Genomic DNA, 18,482 nt, shown 5'->3' with positions numbered 1-18,482 from the left:
TCCAGCTTGTGCTTCATCCAGCTCAGCATTTTGCATGATGTACTCTGCATATAAGTTAAATAAGCAGGGTGACAATATACAGCCTTGATGTACTCCTTTCCCAATTTGGAACCAGTCTGTTGTTCTATGTCCAGTTCTAACTGTTGCTTCTTGACCTGCATACAGGTTTCTCAAGAGACAGGTCAGGTAGTCTGGTATTCCCATCTCTTTATGAATTTTCCACAGTTTGTTGTGATCCACACAGTCAAAGGATTTGGCGTAGTCAACAAAGCAGAGTAGGTGTTTTTCTGGAACTCTCTTGCTTTTTCAGTGATCCAACAGATGTTGGTAATCTGATTTCTGGTTCCCCTGCCTTTTCTAAATCCAGCTTGAACATCTGGAAGTTCACGATTCATGTACTGTTGAAGCCTGGTTTGGAGAATTTTGAACATTACTTTTCGAGTGTGTGAGACGAGTGCAATTGTGTGGTAGTTTGAACGTTCTTTGGCATTGCCTTTCTTTGGGATTGAAATGAAAACTGACCTTTTCCAGAAGCAGTTAGACTCTTATAAATCAATTATATAAATATATATAGACCCCGGTTCGATCCCTGGGTCGGGAAGATCCCCTGGAGAAGGCAACTCACTCCAGTATTGTTGCCTAGAGAATCCTATGGACAGAGGAGCCTGGCAGGCTACAGTCCATGAGGTCAAAAGAGTCACACACAACTTAGTGACTAAACCAACTAGCAAATGCATGACTAATATATAAAAAATTAAAAGCTGAAAAGAAACTTAAAGAAAAAAAGAAGCATTTATCATCACTTCATCACCTCGTACTGCTTCACCATGTCTTTCCCTAACCCTGCATAGCCAGAATGACTGTCTCTTTACTCTTGGGGCAGAAGCTGTGGGGTATTTTATTGAAGTATAGTTGATTTATAATGTTGCATTAGCTTCAGGCGTACAGCAAAGTTATTGTCATTCATATACATGTATTCATTCATTTTCAGCTCATTTGCTCACAGAGGTCATCAGACTATGGAGTAGGGTTTCCTCTGCTCTAGAGTAGATCCTTGTTATTACCAAATGACCTTGACCGAGGAACATTACAGTACAAATGGATGGATTAAGTGGAAGTCTCTGCTGAACAGTGAGATACCCCAGGTCCATTCCCTCTCTATTTTTCCAAGATGCTGCAACCAAGTTTATGTATTCTGGGAAAGAGGGTGAGAGACTTTTTCCTCTCAATAAACACGTACCCCAGGAGAAAAAAACCTAAAGCTACTGACAGGGGTCTCCCAGTGAAATGGCTTAGTCAGGTTATCTTCCAGTGCTGTCCACCACTTAGCAAGTTCAGCTCATCCACACAGTGCCCTCATGGTCTTTATATGTGTCTAAAATCTTAACAAGGACAAATGGTACCCTGGGCATTTCTCTCTATTTCTCTTCTCTTTCCATGTAGTGTCTACAGTATGGTGTGGATGCTAAGAGCAAGAAAGAGCAAGCACCGGGAGGAAGCCATATTCTTTTTATGACCTAGCCTTGGAAGTCACTCAGCATTATTTGTACCTCATTCAGGTTAAAAAGGGCCACCAGGTTCAGTTGGAGACAACAGAGACTGCAACCTTGGTGGGGAGGTATAAATTGTTACATTGTGGGAAGGCCTGGGAGGTGGGACAGGACAAAGCAATACCAGACGCACAAAGGATAGGGAGTGAGGATGGGATCACAATTCTTAGCAATACCACTGGATGCTAGAAGATGATGAACAGTGCCTTCAGTTCAGTCGCTCAGTTGTGTCTAACTCTTTGTGACTCCATGAACTGCAGCATGCCAAGCCTCCTTGTCCAACATCAATTCCTGGAGCCTACCCAAGCTCATGTCCATTGAGTCGGTGATCCCATCCAACCATCTCATCCTCTATCATCCCCTGCTCCTCCTGCCTTCAATCTTTCCCAGCATCAGGGTCTTTTCAAATGAGTCAGCTCTTCGCATCATGCGGCCAAAGTATAGGTGTTTCAGCTTTAACACCAGACCTTCCAATGAACACCCAGGATTGATCTCCTTTAAGATGGACTGGTTGGATCTCCTTGCAGTCCAAGGGACTCTCAAGAGTCTTTCTCCAACACCACAGTTCAAAAGCACCAATTCTTTGGTGCTCAGCCCTCTTTATAGTCCAACTCTCACATCCATACGGTGCCTTAAACATTATCAAACAAAACAGCTTTTGAGGCAGAATTTTATACTCAGAGTTAAGAGTTAAGACAGATTATTTGTGTGTATTTAGCTTCTCAAGGAGGAAATGGCAACCCACTCCAGTATTCTTGCCTGGAGAATCCCAGGGATGGCGGAGCCTGGTGGGCTGCCGTCTATGGGGTCGCACAGAGTCGGACACGACTGAAGCGACTTAGCAGCAGCAGCAGCAGCAGCTTCTCAAGGATTTTATCTTCCATATACCTTTAACCAGGAAACTCCTGCCTTAAACTTTATCAAACAAAACAGCTTTTGAGGCAGAATTTTATACTCAGAGTTAAGAGTTAAGACAGATTATTTGTGTGTATTTAACTTCTCAAGGATTTTATCTTCCATATACCTTTAACCAGGAAACTCCTGGCAGCTGTGCTCCATCAATATGAAGGCATAAGGAATGAAGCAGAGCCAGGAATGGAGGCCCCAAACAGGAGAGAAGTGGAGGACAACCCAGGACAATAACCATGCAGCAGTTGAGCCTAGAGAGAAGAACAGAGGACTCAGGAGTGATGTCCCCATGAATCTGCTATATTTTCTCAGGTGTTTAAATGCTCTAAGTAAGGGAACGCATTAGTAATAAGCATATAAGAGACTGAACCAAAAAAATGACAATATTTAAGTCTAGGGAAGACCAAAAGGTATACTTGAAAGTAAACATATCATAGTACATATATGACTAAGCTGTGAGTAAAATTTGTATAGTCACAATAATATAAAAATTAATGTTTGATCTGTGTTTTGGAGACAGGAAACTGGAAGGGGGTTGAGGGAGCAGTGTGTTTGAGAGCTAATCCTAGTATCCAAAGGATAAAGTCAACACACAATTATTAAAATAGAAAAAAATCCAAAAATCAACATAAGCACATTATTAGAAAACATAGAAGCAAATTGTTTGTTATTTAGTTGCTAAGTCATGTCCGACTCTTTGCAGTCCCATAGACTAGCCCGCCAGGCTCCTCTGTCCATAGGATTTCCAGGCAAGAGTACTGGAGTGGGTTGCCATTTCCTTCTCCAGGGGATCTTCCAGACCTAGAGACCTTGTCTCCTGTGTCTCCTGCATTGGCAGGTGGATTCTTTACCACTGAAGCCACCACGGGAGGGCATGGAAGCAAATACACAAAGAAAAAGTGAAAGAGGTGAAAGTAGTTATCACTGAGGAGAAAGAATGGGGAGGGGGAGAATTATTTCATGAATTAATAACTTTTTTTTGGTCTGTTTCTGTTTTTTGGGGGTGGGGGGAGGGCTGGTCCATGTCTCATGCAGGATCTTCCTGGACCAGGGATTGAACCAACACCACCTAAAGTGGAAACACAATGTCTTAACTATTGGACCACCAAGGAAGTCCTTAAATTAACAACTTTCATAGAAATATTTCATTTGAAAATTACATACACATCATGATTAAAACAAAAATTACTGTCTAAAAAATCACGAATGGAAATTTCTGTCAAAACATGAAGGTTTGTACATGTTTTCTCCCTTTTTCAATCCTACTAGATGCAGTAAAATAAACTTATTAGGACAAAGAATGGAAGAAGGAACAAGAGCAAGGTAGGAGCTTACAAAATTGGAGACAGCAGGCCCTCACAAGAAGCGCACAAAATCAGATTTGAAAATGAATAGAATAAAAGACATCACAACAAACTGCTAATTTTAAAAAGCCAGCAGACGTCATGACATCAGAAAAATAGCAGTGTTTTTATTAACTGCCTTAGGAATTTTTTGATACTTTTTTTTTTTTAACATCTTGGGCTATATTGCCTTCTATCTACTCTTCATGTGATAAAATATTAATTTTATTAGAATAGAAAGGCAATTTAGTCTTCCCTGTAGCACACTGCTCAAAGAAAGTTTTTAAATTGACGAGTTAGAAGAAATTCTTTTAGCTTCAACATTACTATTGGTAGTGTCATATAAGCTTTTAGGACTGTTGCCAAATTTAGGAAAGTAGTTGCCTATTTTTACGTACATAAACTGTAGGACTTTAAAACATTTCAAATTTTCTTGTGTTTTGACTAATCGCAAATGTACTTAGATGGAGATGATCATAAACCATTTGTTAATTAGTATCTTTATGTCACAGTAACATATCTTGAACTTTATAACATTTTTGTCCATGTTAGTTGTTTTGTGTGTCAAGTCAGCAAGAAACTTATATTTTTCTAGTTTTTATGATTATTTACTCTTCATTATGTGGATTATCAACAATCCAAAAGCATATTCATTGCTTCTATTCAAAACAAGTATCTTCCTTTTAATAACATGTTATGGTCTTGGTATGATCTGAAAAATTTTTTGATATCACTTTTTCTCAGCATCAGAAAAATTTCTGTTTATTTAATTGCCCATTTTATTGTTTTTGTTTCATATTCTATTAAATTTTAATTTTAATTTTCTCTCAATCCTTCAATAAATAAGTGTATAGGTGACAGAATAAAGTATCTTTTATATATGCCCAAGTGAGGAGTCTGTAATTTCTCACATATTTTATTGAAATAGTCCTAAACTTATTTCCAAATTGCAATAGTTATTTATACCCTACAAATTCTGGACATATACACAAATTCCGATCAATCTTTTTTGGGTGAATTCCATCGAAAGTGGACAAAAGTATATGATGTGTTTAATAATTATATATACTAAGTGATCAAGTATATTCTGGAAAGAAGAGAACTTCTGTTTTCATGAGGCATCAGTGAGAATCAAATGCTCCGGTTACATGTTACACATGACATCTTGGAAAGTATTTCCCCAGACTAGCTTCTAGCTTAGAGTCGTGTGACACTGGCCTTGCATTTTATATCATGACAGCATGAGTAGCCATGGAGGGCAGTAGACATTCTGAAAATCAGTTCTACACTTGGGTAGCCAGTAATAACTTGGAAGTAACTGTGATCTTGCTCAAATGCGTGCCTGCTAAGTCACTTTGCTCGTGTCCGACTCTTTTCAACCCTATGGCTCCTCTGTCCAGGGGACTCTCCAGGCAAGTATACAGGAGTGGGTTGCCATGCCCTCCTCTAGGAGATCTTCCCAACCCACGTATCAAGCCCACATCTCTTATGTCTCCAGCACTGAGCATTGGCAGGTGTGTTCTTTACCAATAGCCACCTGGGAAGCCCCGATTTCACTCACACATCCTTCTATATTCAATCTAAATGTAGATCCCTGTCCTTTACTCAAACTAAATGCAGCTCAACTTCCCCTTAGTCAGATCCCAAAAATGCCTACAGTAACTCCAAAAGCACCCCTACACATCAGAAAATGAAACAGATGAGACTTCTTAATGGAAAAGAAACAAGAACCTTAGCCATGGGTAAAATGGCTTACTTTTTGTATTTATACAACCATGTGGATGTATTGCTAGGACTCCTTCCATGGAAGCAGGACCCTGGAAGCAGGACAGGAAAGTTTGAGCTATGTTAGCTTCAAGGTTAATTGCCTCTGACAATAGCAATTAAATTTTGGAAAACAGTGTGTGTAAATGGCTTGTCAGACTAGAGAAAGTTGAACCTTGTACTAGAAGCAGGGCAATTCTAGAGGCAAGTTAAATCACCACCGTGGATACATACGTGCTAAGTCGCTTCAGTCATGGCAGACTCTTTGTGACCCCATGGAGTGTAGCCCACCAGGCTCCTCTGTCTATGGGATTCTCCAGGCAAGAATAATGGAGGGGGTTGCCAGATCCTCCTCCAGGGGATCTTCCCAACCCAAGGATTGAACCCAGGTCTCTTACATCTCCTGCATTTGCAGGCAGGTTCTTTACCACTAGCGCCACCTGGGAAGCCCAAATTACCACTGCTGCTGCTGCTGCTGCTAAGTCGCTTCAGTCGTGTCCTACTCTTTGCGACCCCATAGATGGCAGCCCACCAGGCTTCCCGGTCCCTGGGATTCTCTAGGCAAGAACACTGGAGTGGCATTACAGATACTCAAATAATGTAAGGATATGGAAGCTATAGGTATTTCTGAAAATTGGTGTAAATGATGATCTGAAAATAAGAGGAGTGAGTGTGAAACATCTACTAGAGAAAAGATGCTCTATGTATCACCTCCCACCCGCCTCTCTCTAGCCCTGCTAGACTCATTGCTTTCAACCTCTTACTTCTCATTCATTTTCCTTTTAGGTTTTTAAATAAAATTACTTTTTAAATCAAATTAAAATTAGCAGCCATATCTCCAGCCCACCATTTCCAACTTGTATGACAGGACAAGTACCAACACCCCCATTTCAGCAGATGACTGCAAGTTTCCTGGAGCCTAAATCAGAGAGTCTTTGGGACACGTGGCAGAGCTAAGAGTATGTGTATGGAGATCCCCATTATTGTGATTCAGTTCAAATCTAAATACCGAGTACTAAGAGTCCCCCTACTTCTCTCCCCTGCTCTTCCTTGATTTACCTGGGAAAATGCTAGAAAGCAGACAGGAGATTTTGAAATTCCCCTCTGGTGAAATTGACCAGCTTAGGAATAGAGATCTCCAGGTGCTTACATTTGGGATCCTCCAACAAAATAACACAGCCTGATCACCCAGCATCTTTCCATTAACAAGCTCCCCACAAAGAGTTTAAATTAGCTTTCAGTGACTCTGTTTGAAATATGAATAGATAGCCAGAGATTACCTGACAGTGGGGAAAGCCTCTGACACAAAGGGCTGAGACCAAAACAAACAAGAAAATGAGAAATAAAGAAAATAGGAAAAATGCCATCAACAGCACAGGGTTATACAAAACTGAAATACTCGTAAAAGAAAAAGAGAGCATTTAGAATTAAAGGCCTGATAAAAGCAAGGGAAATGTTAACTGAAGAGTTAAAAGACTAAGTTGAGAAAACTCCCAGAAATTAGAAAACAAGGCAAACATGTAAAAAAAAAAGAAAATGTTGTTTAGTCACTTAGTCATGTCTGACTCTTTGCAACCGCATGGACTGCAGCACTCCAGGCTTCCCTGTCCTTCACTATCTCCTGGAGTTTGTTCAAACTCATGTCCATTGAGCCAGTGATGCCATCCAACCATCTCATCCTCTGTTGCCCCCTTCTCCTCCTTCCCTCATTCTTTCTCAGCATCAGGGTCTTTTTAAATAAGCTGGCTCTTTGCATCAGGTAGCCAAAGCACTGAAGTTTAAATATGAGGAAATTAAAAGATCAGTCCAAATGGGCCATAATCTGAAGAGTGGAAGTTCTAGCAAGAGAGAATAGAGAAAATAAAGTTATCCAAAAAATAATTTCAGATGACTTCCTAGGAAAACACTTGGAAAATCAAAATATATTGTTGTATAATTCTGGAACACCATGGAGAAAGAGAAGATTCTAAAAACAACCAAAGAAGAAAAAATGTAGTCATGTGAGGTTTTGATCAGAATAGCTTTAGAAGTTTTACCAGTAGTACTAGAAATTAAAAGACAAGGGGATAATGCCTTCAAAATTCTCAGGGAAAGTTACTTGCAATCTCTTATTCTGTATTCAGCCAAAATATTATTCAAGTGTAAAAGTATAATTTTAAAATTGTAGGCATGCAAGAATTTAGAAAGCTTATAGCACAAGCACATTTCTTAAGGTAAGTAAATTCATACTCCTTCAACATAGCAGAAAACCTATAGATACTGTATAAAATTGATAATCAAGAAGTGGAGGTATAAAATATATGAGCTTAGAGAGCTCATATAGCCACTAGAAGAAAGATCAATAAGATTCTAAAGTGGTTGGAAAGATTAGAGGGTCATGGAGGAGGACTAATGCTCTTCCCAGTGAGTTTTTTAACTAAAAAAAAAAACACCATGTGCATGTATTAATTTTATTAAAATAATTTTATTATACAATCAAAAAGGAAAGTGAATGGAAAGATGGAAAGTGAGGTAGTAAAAGCAATGAATCTTATAGAGATAGAGGTGGTGGGAAGGTGAAGCATTTACTGTAATACTCTTTACACACATGAAGTGCTTTAATCCTCACACTCCTGAAAGAAATACCATTACACCATTTTAGAGATGAGGAAACTAAGGCTCCAGGAAGTTAAAGGAGTTTGCCCAAAGTCACACAGCTAGGAACTGGCAGAATTAAGGCTGAACCAAAGTCTGTCTGGTTCCAAAGCTCAGTCATATTCCATTACATAGTTCTGAATGTTGGCAAACAGCAGAGAAAGATACTGGGACCTAGTATGAAGGGAAGACAGTAAGTTTTGAGTAGAGGAAACACATGAATATTAAGGTAAGTTGAAAGTAAAGACTCATCAGAGGGTAATAATTAAAAGTACAGAAGAGAGAAGGAATAATTTATCCAAGTTTTAGAAAGTTGGGCTTCCCAGGTGGCATCATTGGTAAAGAATCTGACTTCCAATGCAGGAGACATGAGAGATGTGGGTTCAATCCCTGGGTCAGGAAGATCCCTTGGAGTAGAAAATGGCAATCCACTCCAGTATTCTTGCCTGGAAAAGTCCATGGACATAGGAGACTGGTGGACTATAATCCATGGGACCAAAAAGAGTTGCACACAACTAAATACATACATACTGATGGCCTATGCAGGAGTTTATCTTAGAAAATTTGGGGAAAGCAGCATGGTGATATAGGCAGGAGTAGAGTTGTGGAAAGGAGGTAAGTATGGGTGAAATTGTTATTAAGCTGGAATTTATAAGTCTGATACTCTTTTTCTCCATGAAGTAAGAGTTTAGTTATTCTCCAAATGAATAAGGAAAGGGTTGGATCTTTGCAGGAGACTAGGGGGAAGAGTGAAGTTGGAAAATGACTTTAGAAAAGAGAGTAGGGTTGCCAGGTTCAGTAAATAAAAATACCACTCACTCAGTGAAATCTGAATTGCAGATTAAAATGACATAATTGTTTTAGTATGTGTCTCAAATATTGCATAGTATTTTATCTGGCAACTCTTAAAGAGAGACAGTAAAGCATGCATGTGCTTAGTAGCTCAGTCGTGTCTGACTCTTTTCAACCTCATGGACTGTAGCCCACCAGGCTCCTCTGTCTACGGGGATTCTCCAGGCAAGAATACTGGAGTGGACTGCCATGCCCTACTCCAGGGGATCTTCCCAACCCAGGGATTGAACCCAGGTCTCCCAAAGCATGCATAAAGAACAGTAAAGCTGCTTTGAAATAAGAAGTCTGGAATGGATCCACCTCAATGTTATGGGCATCAGATGGTAAGCTCAGTGTGTGGGGAAGAAGGTAAGAACACTGGGCTTATCCTCCAGGCAACAGTTGAAAGGGAGCTGGGCTAACAGCCAGGAGATAGCTTGAGGGTGCCGTTCTTGGGGCCTCTCATGAGAGTAATGGGAAGAGACATATATGGGAACCAGAGACTTGAAACTGTTAGGGAAGCCGTTGCTGGAAATCACTGCGACTGCTTTCTAATTTTACCTGAGTGCTCACCTACATTTTACATCTCATAGCTGTGCACTAAGGATGAATATTGCTAAGTAATCATCTGCAAAGTATTTGAGCTCTTCTAAATATTGAATCAGTATTGAATGTTGTCCTCCAACAGTATTCACGAAAAAAGGACTGACTTCCCCCACATAATTCTTTGACATGGTTGAGGTTTATTGTGGTGGTTTGGAGTAGCGGTTAAGAGTCAGCAGTTTGTCTATGGTCAACACCCACGCTAACCAAGTTGCTTAATTTGTTTGGGACTCAGTTTCTTTGTTTGTAAAATTAGGATTTTAATAGTACCTAACCTGGAACTTCCCTATGGTCCAGTGGTTAAGACAGTGCTCCCAATGCAGGGGGCAAGAATTCCATCCCTGGTTGGCAATTAAGATCCCATATGCAGCATGGCACAGCCCCCCCACCCCCCAAAAAACCCAAATTCAAACAAAAACAAACAAAAAAACATAGTACCTAACTTGTGTAGGATCATGGTAAGTAAAGGTAAGGTAAGGATAAAATGTGTTAATATGTGTGAAGCTTGATAGTCAGGAAATAAGCAGTTTTAAAGAACTTTCATTGTCAGACAGTTGTATACATACAGAACCCCTTAACTGCTTACTGAAGGCATTTGGCATAGCATCTGTAGTATTTGAGTTTTCAAACCTAGCTCAGCAACTCATTAGCTGGAAAATACAGTGGTTTAAACTGGCTGACATTTCCTTCATCAACAAAATGACCAACAACATTTGCTTCACAGAACAGTAGTGTTCAATTAGATAATCTACCACATGCCTGATATAGTCTGGGTGTACCATTTACTTTAATTCTTTTCCCTTTAAAGAACTCATAAATTAGTGGATGGGGTGAAGTTTGCCAAGTCCACACATTATGTTGTGCTCAGCAAACTCAATATATCATCCCTTTTAAGAGAAATACATCCTCAAACCCAATCCGAGTTTATTCTAGAGGACCGTTATCTTGGTTTCTATGTCTTACACATTTACTGTTGTTGACTTTGAGGGTGTGTGCTGAGCCCAAGGCTGCTGATGAGAGCTTTTGGGGCAACTGTATAGTAACTGTCATTTGATTTTTTTTTTTTTCCTTTGCAAAGTCATAAGATCCCAGAAGCCAGGAGTTGTTGTTTATTCATTCAGCCTCCTTCTGAGTCATTCAGGTACAGGGTGTGTCTGTACTGTGTTAATTGAAACTGCACAACGGAGAAGTTTTGCGTTCACATCTGCCTGGATGGGAAGCCAGTGAGACCAGAGACTGGGTGGAAACTGTCTTGCAAAGCTAAAAGCAGAAGGGCAGGGCAGCAGGTCCCTCAGTTTACCACTTAAGAGGAGCTGACCAAGGCTGACTCTCAGTCTCACGTTCTGAAGTAGCATGCAAGCGAAAGGAAACAGTGGGCGAGTTGTGAACACTGAGGCTTGGGGCCTCCGAAGTAGAAAGACAGACAAGAGCGCTGGCCCCAGGCTGGGCAGCTGCCTGTCCTAGGCTGGTCCGCGCCGGGCAGCCCTTCCTCTTTGGAAACTCCTGAGCTGCCCAAGCTGTTTAAACTCTCGGGCCCCGGCAGCTGCCCACCTCCTCACAGACCTCACCACTGGCTAGAATCTGGGACACAAGACGTGATTCTGCGCCCAGTTGAGTGAGGGGAACCCCCGCACAACACCTCGCCCCGAGCTGGCCCATTTCACTGTGCGCCCCGCGAAAGCCACTTTCTGCCCCCTCAGACCGCAAGTTTCGAGGCAGCCGAAGGATGAGGATGAGATGAGGGAGGGAGGTGAGCTGAAGTGGAGGGACCTCCCAGGCCATTCTTCTACCCGGGCTGCCTGTCTCCGCCATCCTTCTGGCAGCCCCTTCCCAGCATCTCGTCCCCAGGAACACGACCGGGACTCGCGGGGTCGCGGAGCTGGTTTCCCCCTGCCTCCGCAGAAGCACCTGGGGTCGGGGTTGGGGTGGGGGCCCGGAGCGCCCGGCCACAATCTTCGGACTCTGATCCCCCACGGGCTGCGGGGTTAGGGGACCAGAAAGGCGCGCTAGATTCGCCAGGCCGTCCTCTGTCTCCTAAGACTCTTCTTGAGAAAAGTTTCCCAAAGCGCGTCACCTCCCTTCTTTTCTAAGGCTGGGGAGAACTGTCTCCACCGCCAGGGAGCGGCGGATAGCAGGGCGAGGGCCGTGATTTATACATTTAGAGTCCAGGGGGCACCAGGCTCCGCCCCTTTCTTTCTTTCTTTTTTTTTTTTTCTCCTCTTTTTTTTGGTTCCCTTGGGGAGGAGGGGTTCTTTTTTGTCTGTGTGTTTCTGCCGCAGATCTTTCCTGGACAGTGAGTCTCAGCTGCACAGATCCAGCGGCCCCCAGGCGCGAGCGGAGGGGAATGGGGGTTTGAGGCACTCACTCCTCCTCATCTCTTCCTAAAGAAGCCACTCAGCCTCAGCGGGGCGCTCGGCCACTTCAGCTGACCGGTCTGCCCGGCCACGGCAAGAGCGTTGGCCATTGGAGTGTGCAGCTGCGGAGGGAGGGGACCCCGACTCGAGTAAATTGAGAGCTCGACGCAGTCAGTCCCGGGCAGCAGCAAGATGCCGAGCGCGCAGTGCAGACCCGGAGCTCCGCGAACGCAGCTGCGTCCCGCCTGAGCCAGGTAGGGAGTGTGCGCTGGGCAGGCGCGGACCCGGGCGCGCGGGGGAGCATCGCGGCCGGAGGTCTTCAGAGGCAGAAACAAAATTTTCAAACCAGGGCGAAGCAAAGCAAACACTTTTAAACCATCCATCTTTGGGTGCTGAGAACAAGCATCTCTGGGCTACTCAGGCGCCCAACCGGATCGGATTGTTCTGGGCGCACTAAAAAGTTTGGAAAAGGGTTAAGTCCTCTTTGTAGAACCGTCTGGGGTTGGGGGATAGAGGAAGCTGCGGTGGGTCTGCGGAGTGGGAGGGAAGACGCTTATTTTGGGAAATCCTATAGACAAAGACTGCGGGAGATGAGGTTAAGGGCTTAAACTTGCCTTGCGAGCGAGCCGGGTGTGGAATTAGATGAGGGGAAACGCGGAGCTACTAGGCGCCGAGCAGCCTCTGCTGTCCCGGGAATTTCTGTAGTCTTGAGAATTCCACTTTAATAGCATTTGCTATGTTACCTTGAAACATTTATACAACTTACGGGTAGACTTCTGCTCACACGTGCCGTATTTCATCCCCTCCACACTTTGCAGTTCTCTGAGACGAGGCAACGTATTGGGGGAGGGCAGTAAATAAAACTGGCTTAGCAACGAACCGCCAGACTTCTGTTTGTATGAGTTTCTGGAGAGTAATTTTGCATTCGGAATTTGAAATGCAGTGGCGTGTATTTTCAGCATTTGTAATTTAATTTCTCTTTTTTTGTGTATACATGTTTTGGCTATATCCACAGTAACTAAAAAATACTTTTGCAATCAATGGGTGTACGAAACTTCTGGGGTTTATTGCAATAGCTTATGAATGATTTTTACTGAGTACTTTGATAGTTTCTTGCACTGACTTGCGCGGAAAAAAAAAAAAAAGAAGAAGAATGAAAAGGCAGTTGCTTCACGGAGGCGCTAAAGCTTTCCTGTTTACCGCAAGGCCAGGGCGGGCTTGGCTGCCCACACTGTGCTGCGCCTTCGGACCCTAAGCACACCTGCTCCTAAAGATTATTAATAGAGCCTAAAAAGTGACTTACGCTGTCAAATGATTTTCGTGCAAATCTAACTTCTTGCATGGCAATTAGGAGGTGGTTTTAGCTGGGTGGCGCCGGAGCACAGAGGTGTGCGTCTCACATTGGTGATTTGGTCTCTTCGAAGGTGCGGCCAGGAACTGGTGGTGAGCCCGCCGCGAAGCCGGTGAAGGCTTTAGAGAGTTTTTCTACTGGAGCTGGAAACCTGGTGGGGGTGGGGGGAGCGTTGAGCGAGGTGGAGGGGTGTATGTGTGTGTTGAGGAGGCAGGAGTCGAATTAAATGGGGCTCACGCCTCCAGTTTTCCCATTTCCATTTGAGTGGATGTAACCATAGAGGACGTTTTCGTCTTGTCGAGTCGGAGTTTTCAGTTTGGGTAAAAAAAATTTTTTCCCTTTATTTCTCTCTCTCTCCCTTCTTCCTTTTTTCCCACCAAGAAATGAGAGTTTGCTGTTTTTTAAACAATCCTTCCCTCTGCGCTCTCCCCAAGTTTCCTTAAAACAAATCAACAACAAGAAAACTGGAGCAATGCCTTCGCTAGAACGAATTACGCCTGTGTGCTGTGGCTTTTTCCCTGACTCTCTGCTCTTTGTGATTTGTTTAAGGCTGTGTTTTCCGAGGCCCTCTCCAGCCAAAGAAAACCTTCACAAAAAAGCCTGGATCTCGCTGCCTGAACCACCCCGGCTGCCTGTGAAGGCTCGCTCCGCCTCGCCCTCTAGCGTTCATCCGGAGAAGCGCCGCCCCGGGTGTCTGGGGACAGTGCGCATCATGGGGTCCACCCGCATTCCGCTGGTCAAGGCCCTCCACAACCCTGTCTCCGACTATGTCAACTACGACATCATCGTCCGGCATTATAACTACACGGGAAAGCTGAAGATCAGCGCGGACAAGGACAACGGCATTAAACTGATCTCAGTGGTGTTCATTCTCATCTGCTGCTTTATCATCCTAGAAAACATCTTTGTTTTGCTGACCATCTGGAAAACCAAGAAGTTCCACCGACCCATGTACTATTTTATCGGCAACCTGGCCCTCTCAGACCTGTTGGCGGGAGTGGCCTACACAGCCAACCTGCTCTTGTCTGGGGCCACTACCTACAAGCTAACCCCCGCCCAGTGGTTTCTGCGGGAAGGGAGTATGTTTGTGGCCCTCTCGGCCTCCGTGTTCAGCCTCCTGGCCATCGCCATTGAGCGCTACATCACCATGCTGAAGATGAAACTCCACAATGGGAGCAACAGGTTCCGCTCCTTCCTGCTCATCAGTGCCTGCTGGGTCATCTCCCTCATCCTGGGGGGCCTGCCTATCATGGGCTGGAACTGCATCAGCACGCTGCCCAGCTGTTCTACCGTGCTGCCGCTCTACCACAAGCACTATATCCTCTTCTGCACCACTGTCTTCACTCTGCTCCTGCTCTCCATTGTCATCCTGTACTGCAGGATCTACTCCTTGGTCAGGACTCGGAGCCGCCGTCTGACCTTCCGCAAGAACATTTCCAAGGCCAGCCGCAGCTCTGAGAAGTCGCTGGCACTGCTCAAGACCGTGATTATTGTCCTGGGCGTCTTCATCGCCTGCTGGGCGCCGCTCTTCATCCTGCTCCTGCTCGACGTGGGCTGCAAGGTGAAGACCTGTGACATCCTCTTCAGAACGGAGTACTTCCTGGTGCTGGCTGTGCTCAACTCCGGCACCAACCCCATCATTTACACCTTGTCCAACAAGGAGATGCGGCGGGCCTTCGTCCGGATCATGTCCTGCTGCAAGTGCCCCAGCAGAGACTCTGCGGGTAAATTCACACGACCCATCATCGCGGGCATGGAATTCAGCCGGAGTAAGTCAGACAACTCCTCCCACCCCCAGAAGGACGATGGGGACAACCCAGAGACCATTATGTCTTCTGGAAATGTCACCTCTTCTTCCTAAAAGTGAAAACTGCTGACCCATGGGGAGTGTTCTTGCATGGTCACCCACCACCCCCAGTGTTTGAGGAGAAAAAGTCAAAACCAGCCATCTCTCTGTGCCTCCACTGCTGCCAGGGAGGAGCTGTCCGGAGCCAGAGGGAGGGAGGAGGAGCACAGAACAGTCTGGTAGCGCCTGGTGTTGGTGGGTAGACTTAGTTCCTGTGAACAATGCACTGGGAAGGGTGGAGATCAGGTCCTCGCCTGGAATCTATTTCCTCCCCTTGCTGGAGCTTTTGATTTTGCACTGAGCCAAAGGTCTAGCATTGTCAAGCTCCTGAAGGGTTCGTTTGGCCCCTCCTCAAAGACTAATGTCCCCATGTGAAAGCATCTCTGATGGGAGCTTTGAGGAGATGTTTTCTTTCACTTTAGTTTCCAACGCAAGTGAGTGTGTGCACTTCTGCTTTGCTAATAATGTCCCCATGTGAAAGCATCTCTGACGGGAGCTTTGAGGAGATGTTTTTTTTCACTTTAGTTTCCAACGCAAGTGAGTGTGTGCACTTCTGCTTCGCTAGGTATGCTCTACATACCTACTATGCTAGGTATCCCACCCTCCCTTCCCCTTCACACCCCTCCTCAGAATACCTTTACTTTATATTTTAACTACCTGGCATTCAGAGCTGGGGGTGTGGCACGGTCCATTTCTTGAGCATGTGTAGCAGGTAGGCTGCATCCAGCAGGAAGACTGTGGTGGAGATGGTTTGGAGCTGGAAAGCAATTTTACTTGCTGAGGCCAAAGTTTCCACGTAAGCTGGATGAGTGTTTTTGAATTTAGTTGCAGTCACTTTAAAAACAAAAACAAAAACCTTTGCTTTGAAATGTGTTGCAGTATCATATCCATTGTGGCTGAAATCTGCATAAGGAAGTCCAATTTATTTAAATGACATCACCCAGTATCCTTAGTGTCATAGGAGAAACAAATAAGCAAAAGAAGGTGAAAACTGACTCGGGGTTGGGGGGTGACTTTGTAAACCAAGAGAGTTTTTTTTTAACGAGTTTGTCTAACAATACAACATCTATCTTTGGCACTTTTGTTGATGTTTCTTTCAGAGTGTTGTGGGAATCATTTCAACCAACAGGATGGCTATATTTTGTTGTGTTAAAAGTACTTTTTGTAATCTTTGAATGTATTTGTTTCAGCATTTTATTGGATTTTCCTAACCTGTGTTAACACCATTGAATGTGTATTTCTTCAGAAAATACCATCCTCTTGTGCCCTTAAAGCATTACTTTAACTGATAGGGAACATGACAAGTTTTCCAGTACATTAAATAGTTAATTGAAGATGTATATAAATGTCACAAAGAATAAAAATATATTGGTGTCTGTTTAGTATGGTTTCCAGTGCAATTAAATCAAGAAATGTCTTTTTTTTAAAAATAGTATTTAATAGGTTTCTGACAATGTGGATCATTTTGCACATAGCTTTATCAACTTTTAAACATTAATAAACTGATTTTTTAAAGATTCTTTGGTGAAGAGCATTTTTAAAAAAATAATTAGTAAGACATTCTATTTGACTATGTACCCCTTTAGAATTAAAGTTAAAGGCAAATTTCTGTTATTCTTCACGGGATTTTATCTTGATAAACTAGAGAGTGGAAAAAAAACTGTGGTTTGTTTAGAAACCACTCTTTTTCAGGAAGAGAAACTTCAATAAGTTAACACTGAAGAGTAGTAAAGAATGAGATGAAAACCACCAACCTCTAAATACCACATCGACAAGTAAATGTAATTGTTTGAGTTAAATGACATTCAAGCCAAACTAAATTAAGTATTGGTGGTCCAGTGGTTAAAACTTGCCTTCCAATGCAGGGAGTGTGGGTTCGATCCCTGGTTGGGAAGCTAAGATCCCACATGCCTCTTGGCCAAAAAACAAGCAATAGTGTAATAAATCTGTCTAAAAACATGGGTTTAAAATAAATGATGTACAACAATGTCATTGTAAATCTAAGTTAAATTATGACACTTTGGTCAGTTCACACCCATCCACAGAAGTTTACATTCTCGGCTTGCCACCAGCATACTTGGGAGGTGGTGGTATGGCTATGAGAGATTCTGTTAAATTACTTACTTCTTTCAGAAGATTGTCTTGGCTTCTCCCAGTCTACCAGCTGAACAGTGTAAAACTATTCAATAGCGATAAAGTAACAAGTTGTAGAATCTTGGCTGAATAGCATACACTTTTCATCTGAAAAATTTTGATTCATACTGTCTGAAAGCTTTACCATCCATAGTCATTAATTTCTCCAACTATAAAATGGCAAGCCTCACAGAATTTTTAATTCTTGTTTTGATATTATTGTCATCTTCATTGGGGATTATATCAAAGTATTTTGGCATGTTTGGCTCTTCAGTGCTATTGTTAGCTTTCAGAATTTGTGCTTTCAAGTGTCATTGAATATGCACAGGACACAGTTGGGACATGAAGATAAAACCTCACCTAATAGAGTAGATGTCATTTCTGGGTAAGGTTAACTGTGGGAAACAGAAGCGTGTTCACTAAGGAAACCTTAGGTCACAACCTCCAGTTTCCTGAGGGAAATGCCAAAAATGCTCCGAAGACAAAAGACTGGAAACAAACTGGAATGTCTCTATCCATCTGTCTGCTGAAGCGGAAGGAATGAGTTCATGTTACACTCACTTCCCAGACCTTTCAGTACAGAATCAAACATAATGGAAAACCGCGTCCATTTTGAGTTTCTATGGAAGATAAAGTGGTTGTACCCTTGGACTTATCTTTATAAGCACAGCAGTGACTCAAACGATGTGGGGAAGTTGAGGCGGAGTGGGGGAGCTCATTAGTGACCGGGAGCCCAGTCGCGCTTGCCCACCTGTGAGTACATTACTCAGTGATTTAATGTGCTTTCTTCCTGGAAATTCCCGACAGTGCAGTTCATTCCAAGACAACTGGATAGTCATGGACTGTGGTTTTCCTGGTAGAAGTGGGTCAGATCCCTAGTTCTAGCTAAGAGCAATGGCTAAGATGAAGGGAGTCTTGGCTGCATCTCAACCAGAAATATCTGGTTCTAATTCAGTATATTTTGAGAATTGAGAATGAAAGATAAGAAAGAAAAAAAAAAAAGGAACCCTCAGTACCTATATGTTTACACTAAAATAAACTCCATAAAGTTCTGATTAAAAAAAAAAAAGCATGTAGAGTTTTTAAGAGGAGGAAAACAGACAACCAGAACAATACTTTATGGCTCATAAATATTCCAGGGAAGATACCCTGGAGAAGGAAATG

General features: G+C 43.2%; 1 protein-coding gene and 1 long non-coding RNA gene across 3 annotated transcripts in view; one reads left to right on the top strand and one right to left on the bottom strand.

The window, feature by feature from the left end:
- LOC145507181 (uncharacterized) overlaps positions 1–18,482 on the bottom strand; it is a 349,446-nt gene that overhangs the window by 286,592 nt on the left and 44,372 nt on the right. The window lies entirely within an intron of this gene.
- On the top strand, positions 11,912–16,700 carry S1PR1 (sphingosine-1-phosphate receptor 1). Of its 2 annotated transcripts, none has more exons than XM_081493137.1 (2): positions 11,912–12,242; positions 13,889–16,700. In XM_081493137.1, the coding sequence occupies exon 2, from the start codon at positions 14,052–14,054 to the stop codon at positions 15,198–15,200; it is 1,149 nt and encodes a 382-aa protein (XP_081349263.1). In that variant the 5' UTR covers positions 11,912–12,242; positions 13,889–14,051; the 3' UTR covers positions 15,201–16,700. The 2 variants fall into 2 exon arrangements, with proteins under 2 accessions (XP_081349263.1, XP_081349264.1); XM_081493138.1 differs by lacking the exon at positions 11,912–12,242 and adding an exon at positions 13,389–13,659.

Source organism: Giraffa tippelskirchi, chromosome 5 (genome assembly GCF_054371585.1).
Source record: "Giraffa tippelskirchi isolate mGirTip1 chromosome 5, T2T-mGirTip1v1.2.pri, whole genome shotgun sequence".
Lineage (NCBI taxonomy): Eukaryota > Metazoa > Chordata > Mammalia > Artiodactyla > Giraffidae > Giraffa > Giraffa tippelskirchi.
The sequence above is the reverse complement of the archived record's forward strand: the minus strand, read 5'-3'. Positions and strand labels throughout refer to the sequence as shown.

What these genes read in the sequence shown, in the direction of transcription:
- S1PR1 (XM_081493137.1), top strand. Translation starts at nt 14,052, where the DNA reads ATGGGGTCCACCCGCATTCCGCTGGTCAAGGCCCTCCACAACCCTGTC.